This window comes from Penaeus monodon, chromosome 17, assembly GCF_015228065.2.
Source record: "Penaeus monodon isolate SGIC_2016 chromosome 17, NSTDA_Pmon_1, whole genome shotgun sequence".
In the NCBI taxonomy this organism is placed as follows: Eukaryota; Metazoa; Arthropoda; class Malacostraca; order Decapoda; family Penaeidae; genus Penaeus; species Penaeus monodon.
Genome location: NC_051402.1, coordinates 19,082,374 through 19,092,373, shown reverse-complemented (window position 1 = coordinate 19,092,373; position 10,000 = coordinate 19,082,374). Strand labels below are relative to the sequence as shown.

The following is a 10,000-nucleotide window of genomic DNA, read 5'->3' as shown; positions in this document are numbered from 1 at the left end:
TTTGATCTGTTCTTAAAAGCATATTATGATTTTGTAGGCTATGTTTTGAGGTTTTTCATATTGAAGCATGTTTATAGAATCATGCTTATTCATAGTTACTTGTTTACTTTTTCATAAGTGTTCAGTTTTGACGATGGTAGTAGTGTGTATAGAATTAAAATTTTGTCTATTTATTTCAGGGCTCAACCAGGTGTCGGGATGGAGTCTGAGGACAGTGGAGGAGGGACAGGAGACACCTCGACCTATCAGGTATAGTTGATGCCACACTGCTGTAAATGAAGTATGAAAGGGATCTTTTGTCCCCATCCTCTAGTATGGTTGCTTTGTTGTTGTTGCAGATGTTATTTTGTTTTTGCATTTATATGTTTATATTTTTCTTTCTGGCCTTATATGCAGGACTGTTTATGACTGCAGAATGTGAAATAATGAAAGCCTGCCAACTGAAATGGTAATATACCCAGACACAACTTAATTGTGTTAGCCATATCTTACAACCATTTTAATCTAATGTTTACTTACACTTCCTGAAGAAGCAGGATGTTGTCTTCTTTTGTTATAGCTGGCCTGAAAGCAGGTGTGATTGTTGCAAGTTGTTTGAGGAATGTTTTGCAAGGAAGTGGTCTCTAGCAGAGTTGGCAGATCAGTCAAGTTGTTGGTACAGATGGTGCAATACTATAGAGCTCATTCATTTGAAAAAGAAAAACACTGACAAAGTTATTGATATTATTATATGAGAAAATAAATCAAACATATAGTGCTTCATTAAAGTTATATCAGTTTATTAGAGTAGAAACAGGAACTTTCTTCACATTAGATATAAGAGAAGAAAGGCACTGATATATTATGGAAGGGTAGTAAAATGTTCATGGATTACATTGTTGCTACATTTGTAAATGACCTTAATAGCTGTTTCATTAGCACATGCATTTCGTCATTCTTGATTTGTACCAGTTGAGATTTAGTTTGAGTGTCTTTCTGCAAAGAGTAGTTGCATGCAACTTGGTGCTAGGTAAAGAAGAATGTTTGTATTTTTTCAAGTAGTTGCTCTTTTCTTTCTTTAATCAGTTTATTATAAGATTGCAAAGCTTTCTTACTATCTCCCTTTTTATGTATTTGTGAATGTTAAGATTGCTTTTATTTTATTTACTGCATTAAACAATAAGATTCCTCAGAGTCATGTCCTTTGTATTCAAAAAATGCCTTTTATTTATTTTATTATTATCAGTGTTTTTATTTTCTAAACTTTTCAAGATAAAGAAGAGTGAGATTTTGATAAAAGATTTGACTAATAGAGATACTAACATCATCAGTTATATTTATTATGTCCAAAGCATTTTTATTATTGTTATCATGGCTGTCCTGTAAACTACAAGCACATATGTTGTTTTGTTTTATTGCCTGGGGAAGTTGTCCATTATTGTTATACCACTACAGCCTTTATTTGTGCCTGTAAAGGTTTATCATATTATTCCATGTAGGACTGTATATTTCCCAATGATTCTGTCCAAGATTGTTTGTATAGCTCTTGTTCAGTTTCCTTGTTTATGTTATTAGACCCTCCCACCCCCCCTTTTGAACATTGTAGGATGACTAACTCAGTGAACTGTAGTGGTGGGAGGGTGGAGCTCGTCAGCACAGATGTTTTGTGCACCTGTTCTCAGTGTGAGCATGTGTCTAGTGGCGTCTAGATGGTCCCTCGCAACCGCTCTCTCCCACATGTGGCCGAGGTGATGTTTGTGCCTTTTAATTGTTGTTCGTCAGGGGACACTTTGTTGGGTGTAGGCTTTATTTTGTTAATTGATATTGATTTTTTCTCCTTTGCATCCCCTCCATTCCTTCCCCCCTTTGTTCCCCCCTTCCCCCTCATTCTCTCCTTTCCCTCTCATTCTCTCCCTTTCCCCCACATTCTCTCCCTCCTCCCTCATTCTCTCCCTCCCCCAGATTCTCTCCCTCCCACAGATTCTCTCCCTCCTCCCTCATTATCTCCCTCATTTTTTCCTTCACCCCTCATTCTCTCCCTCCTCCTCCTCCTCCTCCTCCTCCTTCTCTTTCTCCCTTCCTCCTTGTCCTCTCTTCCTCCTACTCTTCCTACTCCTCTTCCTACTCCTCTTCCTCTCCCCTCCCCTCCCCTCCCTCCCCTCCCCTCCCCTCCCCTCTTCCCCCTCCCCACCCATCCCCTCCCCTCTTCCCCCTCCCTCTCCCCTCTCCCCTCTCCTCTTCCCCCTCTTCCCCTTCTCCCCTCCCCCACCCCCACCCCCACTCCCTCATCCTCCCCCTCTCCCACCTTAGTAAATTTTCATGCCAGATTAGGTGAATTGAAAGGAAGCAAATGGTTAAGAATGAGAAAGAGGAGAGAAAAGTAGTTGCGTTTAGTAGACAAACAAGAGCCAGAAAGAAAGTGAATATTACATTCTTTGTCATCATCATCATCAACCATCATTCATCATCCATCATTATTATTAATAATGTTGGCAGTGCTATTATGAACGTCATCTTGACAGTCCATCATTATTTTAATTCACTGTTATCATTATCTGTCATCATATATCATGTATCATCATCATCATCATCATCATCATCATCATCATCATCATCATCATCATCATCATCATCATCATCATCATCATCATCATCATCATCATCATCATCATCATCTTATATCATCATCATCATCTTATATAATCATCATATTTCATGTTAATGTATCACTCATCATATATTATGAGGATGAGGATGATGATGGTAATCTCCCACCTACAGCACTAGCTCACACCGCTTTCTCTCTCTTCTGCCCCTCACAGGTCCTGGCCGCTCAGGACTCGTACCCGAAGCAGATCTGCCAGTTCGATGAGCCCTCCCTGTCCATCCCCTTTGTGCCCTTGGCAGGAGAATATGCGCAGTTTGTGGGACGCACAGCTGATGGCCTCATGGCCCTCTCTAACTACAGAGTTTTCCTGCAGCAGCGTGATGCTACCTACCACATTCCCCTGGGTGTGATTGAGACCATAGAGTGCCGTGAAATCTTCTTCCTCTTTCTGTTGTGCAAAGACACTAAGTCCTACAAGTGAGTGGAGAGCATCAGTGTTTTTTTCAGTTGGTTGTTTAGTGCTGGAGGCCCTTAGGGCTGAGAGATATTTACATTAGCAATGGGATCAGTGGATTGCATAATAGGAATTTGAACTTGTATGGTTTTAATTTAATAACAAAGAGAGTTTGAAAGTAGTTATTTACTTGTTTCATAATATTGTAATGTCATCAATATGTAATGTTTTATAACTGTAAAATGCTGGAGGATATGCACCTTAATGTATCACAAGAATCCATCATATTAGTATGTCTTTGTTGTCCTATCTTCCTTAGAAACATCCTCTTGATTTCACTTCCAGGTGCACATTTGCAACAAATGAGCAGTGTGCTGAATGGCAACGTCGACTGACCAAAGCTCTAGCCCTACCACAGCGCCTTGAGAACGTCTTTTCATTTGCCTTCTACATGTGGAACATGGAGGAGGCACGGGAATTGCACAACGCCCTTCATGAACCTGACAGTCCACAGTCCTATGCTGCTAGGGCAGAGAGGATGTTTGATGAGGAGGTAGGATGGTTTTGCTTTTGTATTTTCCCCTCATTTTCTTTATTTGCATGGTTCCTTTTATGCTCTTGTGGTATTTTCCTTGCACCTTTTTTCCACTTTTTGATTGTGCTAAATATATTTTTCTTTCTCTATATTTATCCTTATTTCCTCCTTGCATTTCTTTTCTTATCTCTCCCCTTTTCTTTCCACATCCTCCCCAACTGATTGTTGAGTGATGTTGAAATGAGTGATGAACATGAATTCATCATATCCCCATATCCTCATGTCTAAAACCTATATAGTACAGTTGAGACAATGCAAGCTATTACAAATCTTTCAAAAATCTCAGGTGCGACGTCTGGGCTTTGACCTTGGAGGGGCATGGCGTATCTCACTAGCCAACAATGAGTACCAGCTGTGCTCAACATACCCTCGCAAATTAGTTGTTCCTGCCTCAATCAATGACAACATCTTGGAGAGTGTTGCCCGCTTCAGGTCTGCCAGGCGTATTCCAGCTGTTGTCTGGAGGTAAAGCATATGATATCTGTATTGAGTGATGTTTTGTGTTATGATTATGATATGATATTATGTAATGTACAATTGTGATTGGTATTATTTGTAACTGAGTGGAATATCATTGTTTTACAGTATATTTACTTAAATTATTTTTGAATGGCTCGAAAAATAATGAAAATGTAACCTTCTTTCCTTATCATGACAGACACACAAATGGAGCTGTGATAGCCCGTTGCAGTCAGCCCGAGGTTGGCTGGTTAGGCTGGCGGTCCAGTGAAGATGAGGACTTGGTCAAGGCTATAGCGGAGGCCTGTGCTTATGACAGCCCTGCCGTAAGTAGTTCCAACGGCACCAACGCTATGATCGGTAGTCAGTTGATCCCCCCAGCCACTGGAGAGAAGGAAGCCATCACTCCAGTGTCAGATATCCCATCCTTGTGTGACTTGCCAGAAGCAAAGGCACAAGCTGACATCAAGGTAATGGATTGCTTTGCTTGATCTAGGAGTTTTGAAAGCACTTCAGTACTTCTTCCAACATGCTGCTGTTTTTTCCTCTTCTTCCTCCTCCTCTTCCTCCCCTTCCTCCTCCTCCTCCTCCTCCTCTTTTTTAACAGATCATCTTACACAGGATATAGGTAATGATTAGTATCAAGTTTATTTTTAGGGATTTCATGTGAATTATAGAGAATGGTTGTTAATTCTGGATCTTTCAAATTTCATAAAAAATCGTTTTCTGTCTCTACCCCCTTACAGAAAGTCTTGATTGTCGATGCTCGCTCGTATGCCACAGCAGTAGCCAACCGTGCCCGTGGGGGAGGCTGTGAATGCCCTGAATACTACCCACAGTGTGAAATTCAGTTCATGAACCTTGCTAACATCCACACCATCCGAAAGTCTCACCATGCTCTGCGTCAGCTTGTGGCATCCTCTCCTGACATTCCAAAGTGAGTTTGCTGTCTTGTTGTTTTAGAGTTTCATTGTGTAAATAGTATTGGTTAAGCGGTATTTTAAGCCTTTTGATTAATTATAATTTCATTTAGATTCCTGCTAGAATTGTGCATAAATTAGAGAATGTTTACCATTTAAATAATCAGTATAGAGTAGTTAGGCAACCCTCACAGTGGTCAAAATTCCATCTGCTTGACCCTTGGATGTCATTTAGAAAATATATTAAGAAATATTTAAGAGGAAATTTGAAAATGAAAACCAACCACATGGAATTACATCTGATTAATTTTTCTTCCTGATTCCAGTTGGTTGTCCTTGCTAGAGAATTCTCGATGGCTTGCCCACATCTCTGGTCTCCTCAAGGCAGCAGTGACAGTGGTGCAGGCTGTGGTGCGTGAGGCCAGGCCAGTTCTAGTCCACTGCTCTGACGGCTGGGACCGAACCCCTCAAATTACTGCCTTGTCACAGTTACTTATGGATCCTTATTATAGAACTATGCATGTAAGTTGTCATGTATTTGAATTAGGTAAGCTTGAATAAATGAAGTTCTTTGGCTCCATATCATTTTTTTGTGGTTAAGGTTGAAGTACATTTAATTAGGGTATTTAAGACTTGCACACACTTCAGAGCAATGATTGGGTCATGGGAGGTCATGTCATCAGCCAGTTGAAAAGGATGTTTGCTGATCATTCTATGAAAATTAAACCTGTCTTTATAATTTAGTTCTGTAAGTGTATAAGCTGTCAAGTAAAAGTGTTTTGAGTTCACTAAGTCTAAGTAGCCTTATTAATTTTAATGTTTTTATAATATGTGCATTATAAAACAAAAATTGTTTACAGGGCTTTGAGGTGCTAGTGGAGCGTGAGTGGGTTGAGTTTGGCCACAAATTTAGCGATAGGTGTGGCTGTGGACGCAGCTGTGAGGATATCAACGAGAGATGTCCTGTCTTCCTGCAGTGGTTAGACTGTGTCCACCACCTCCTGTACTGGTATCCTACAGCCTTCCAGTTTAATCAGGCATATCTGGTTAGTGTTTTTTTTCAAGTGAATCAGTAGTTTTTGGAACAATAAATTTATTCATACCTTAGTGTTTGGTTTTGATAGATAAAAAAGAGTGGGCTTGACTAGTGTTTATGGTGGTGATATTCCATAGCTGTGTGTCAGCTGTAAATTCCAAGAGACAGAAGTCAGTATCATAAATTAAGCATCCAATTAAGTGGAATTATCTACAGAAGATTAAATACTGCAATATTTCTCTTAGTTCATATTGACAAGGAAATCCTTTTCTCCCTGCAGGTGAAGTTAGCACAGCATGTATACAGTAACCTATTTGGTACGTTCCTGTGCAACACCTCCCAAGAGCGAGTCCAAGCGGAAATTGGAGAGCGAACATATTCTGTTTGGTCACTGCTGAGGCTCAACCGTCACCGCTACACCAACTACCTCTATTCTCATACACATCAGGTAATTTTACTGGCATGTCTTGCTTATTTATATACTCACATGAAATTGGATGTGCATGCTTGGAATAATTAATTTGAAATATGACTCCTCTGACAATGCAAGTCTTATTTTTCAGGTTTCACCAAGGGAAATTTTTATCTTTGATTTTGCAAGAGCTTGGGAAATGATTACTGTTATCCCATTAGTGTGACTGAAAATGGGGAAAAATTGCATTTTAAAATTTATTTTATGTTTGTAAAGCATTAAAACATATCTTGTAAAACAAAAATATATATATTGATATAAATGAATAGACAAATACTAAGAGATCAGATGATTATAAACTCTTAAGTTTGGGATTTGTGGTAGGAGTATGAAGGAGGAAGGATTAGGCTGTATGTTTATTTGCATACAGTACTAGAATTACTAGTTTGCACAAGCTACATTCCAGTTTTAACAAAAAAATAGGCAGGAACCATTATTGGCTCAGGAAGTAGGGGGAATGTAAGGGGAATAAGTATATAGGGTTTGCTTTGGTGGATGTGGCTACAGGGAACTGGACAAACAGTACCAGATTTATTAGTTGTCTCTACAGACATTTTAAATGACAAAAAATATGTGGGAAAACAGCTTGCTAGTCATTTACAACTCATTCTAGAATATTATATGATCAGTATCAAGGCTTGATAAAAATGTCAAGCTATGATTGTTATGGTGAGTAGAACTTCAGGGACTAAAAAATATACTGAATTATTAGTACTGATTTTTCAAGCCTTGGCTGCAAACATTATGATTACAAAATTCTTTCACTGCAAAATACTTTACCTCTAGAATTATATTCTCCATTGAATATTTAACCTTTAGAGAATTTATTATCATTTTTTTTCCCCCTACTACCAGGTACTTTACCCTTCATGTCACACTAAAGATCTACGTCTGTGGACTTCTGTCTACATGCCGGAGATGGGTGAGGTGACAGCAGACCCCCACACCAGTGTTTATCCAAGCGTTGGGGAGGAGGAGGTAAGGAGTGCACAATATGTTCTGATTTGTGAAAGACTAGGGATTATGTTTAGGGTTAGACCTAGAAGTGGTCTTATAGTGATGTGCATGTTTCTGATGATATTTCTTTGAATGAGAAATTAGACTGAGAGGACTGTTTGAAAAATTTATTATTGTAATTCCTTGAATGAAATTGTGCAATGGGGATTTTTGTTTGTGTTAGTGTGTGTGTGTGGATGCGTGTGTGTATACATATTATTGTCAGTGGTGCTGCATTATAGTGATTTACAGGTGTTGCTTTATTTGAGAGTAGTTGCTCTGATTTACTTACATCTTGCTGTGAAATACATGCATCTTTTTGAACCTTCTCAATAGAAAATGATGGCCAAAGAATTCATAAATGATATTAAAAGGAATTTTTAGACCAGTAATTTATAAGAGAGACCTCATAATTCATAAATGATAAATGTTGCTCTTGATTTGTAATAGTGTTTGGCTAGCTCATTGCAAGTGGTAGTCCAGAGCTAAGCCAGGATCTGGTATGCTATCAAGCTTGGGCAGTGATACCAAATTGGTTCTTAGTAGCATCGAGGTGAAATTTTCTTCAAATGAATATTTGTTAATTTTCTTTATTTACTATTTACTATATTTGCAGGAGGAGGAAGAACCAGCAGCTGGAGGGGAGCTGGTGAAGACCAAGTCGTGTGATGATCTCCTGGCTGGGACATCACCTCCACCCCACCACCCCCTGCGCCGATCCTCCGACCCTAACATTCGGGACAGGTAGTTTATGCTTTTTTATTTTTCTCCAATTTTTGTTAGATAATGGAAGGTGATATGTAGTTTTTTATTTCTTAGGGGAGGCTGGGGCTGAAGGATCTTAATTTATTTTGATGTTTGAATTTTGTAATGTGATTATAGTATCATATATATATATTTTTTTTTCATAGCTGTCCCAACATGGCCATGCTCAACTCAGCCCTAGGTGCTGAACTGGCCAACGAGGACCAGGATATCCTTCCAAATGGCGTAGGAGCTGGGCAGAATGGAGAAGAACTGGAGATCAATGATGACTCTGTGAGCGAGCCAAACGAAGAGCGACCCAATGATGAGTCGGAGTCTCTGACACTGTGTGAACCTTCTGTGTCAGAGTCAGAAATCCCAGAGTGTGTGAATAACGTGCCGAGTGAAGTGTATGAAAATGGGGTGGAGAATGGGGAGGAGGCCAGTGAGTTGCTGGGGCAGGAGGGCATGGAAGACAGGAAGAAGTCAGAAGGGGAGGGTGGGCAGGTGGGAGAAGAAAGGGAGAAGCAGAGAAGCAAAGAAAAGGCAGTGGGTGGCCGCAAGTTCAGGAATCTGGCAGAGCAATCGATAGAAGGCTCAACAGACACGCTAGTGGCAGAGACCGGAGTGATAGCAAGTGAGGAGAAAGTCCTCCAGGAGAAAAACAGTGATGTAATACCTCTAGTGAACGGAAAGTCAGGACAAGAAAGCCCCAAGTCACTACTGAATGGGAAGTGCTGTCCCTTCATGAATGGGGTCTCTGGAGAGGAGAGCGAGGTGTGCACAACCACCAACAATAACCGCAAACAATCAAAGAAGGGTTTGGTGTCCTCCCTATCAGAAAACAGCCAGGAGGAAAAGGAGCGGCCAGAGAAGCGGTTAGTGAATGGGGTGTCAAACACAGGGGGGGCAGTCATGAATAGTGTCACGTCTTCAGGCTGTAGCATCTGCATCCAGAGCAAGAAACTGCTGGATGAAACCAGCAATGGTGATACGTGGAGGAGTGCTGGCCTTATGAATGAGGGATCAGTCATAGGTGGTACTTCAAGGGGAGTGACCACCGGCCCAGGCAGCAGGGTGTCCCTCTATTCCACACCCATGCATTCCCGCACACCATCCTCATGCATACCCTCTACACCCTGTGAGGACAGGTAGGCATTATGGATTTATTTTTTTGTGCATGCAAGTATGTATGTGTTTCTTGTATTTTTTGTATGGATCTATTGGTCTTACTAAATGGCAGGTGGATTGCTCAGCAGTTAGTCTCCTTACCTGTGTAAAGTGTAATGGCTTTTAGGATATAATATTTTATAGATAATAGGAAAGGAAGTTTTCTGTTGACATTATGAAAATTAGCTTTTACATCTCTTCATGATTGTACTAATTTTATATATATTGATCTATGATGTATATCTGTTGTGGTCAAGACAAGAAAGCATTTGACCCACAAGGTCTTTCAGTAGTGGTTGAGGATTCATCTCATATGCTTGTCATGTGTCAGAAGTGATATCTGAAGTTTTAGTAAAGAAATGAAGACTTAATTTTCAATTGGTCTTTATATATTGATTAATTTTCAATTGGTCTTTATATATTGATTAATTTTCAATTGGTCTTTATGTATTGATTGGTAAAGGTCTAACTGTGCTAGTATTAGCTAGTTGTGATAAATAGTAAATAAATACTCATTGAATGGGATAGTCAAGAGACTAATAATTGTATGATATGAAATGTAATATA

At 39.8% G+C, this 10,000-nt stretch overlaps 1 protein-coding gene across 4 annotated transcripts in view; it reads left to right on the top strand.

Annotated features, from left to right (window-relative positions):
- LOC119583590 (myotubularin-related protein 3-like) overlaps window positions 1-10,000 on the top strand; it is a 42,797-nt gene that overhangs the window by 6,423 nt on the left and 26,374 nt on the right. For 3 of the 4 annotated variants that reach the window (XM_037932154.1, XM_037932155.1, XM_037932157.1), the window contains exons 2-13: window positions 180-249; window positions 2,802-3,064; window positions 3,387-3,594; window positions 3,923-4,101; window positions 4,295-4,565; window positions 4,842-5,032; window positions 5,342-5,537; window positions 5,876-6,061; window positions 6,332-6,499; window positions 7,379-7,501; window positions 8,136-8,263; window positions 8,431-9,414. In XM_037932154.1, coding sequence (XP_037788082.1) covers window positions 199-249; window positions 2,802-3,064; window positions 3,387-3,594; window positions 3,923-4,101; window positions 4,295-4,565; window positions 4,842-5,032; window positions 5,342-5,537; window positions 5,876-6,061; window positions 6,332-6,499; window positions 7,379-7,501; window positions 8,136-8,263; window positions 8,431-9,414 — 2,948 coding nt within the window. In that variant the 5' untranslated portion in view covers window positions 180-198. Of the gene's footprint in view, window positions 1-179; window positions 250-1,618; window positions 1,728-2,801; window positions 3,065-3,386; window positions 3,595-3,922; window positions 4,102-4,294; window positions 4,566-4,841; window positions 5,033-5,341; window positions 5,538-5,875; window positions 6,062-6,331; window positions 6,500-7,378; window positions 7,502-8,135; window positions 8,264-8,430; window positions 9,415-10,000 lie in introns of those variants that run through there. The other variant, XM_037932156.1, reaches the window with a different exon arrangement.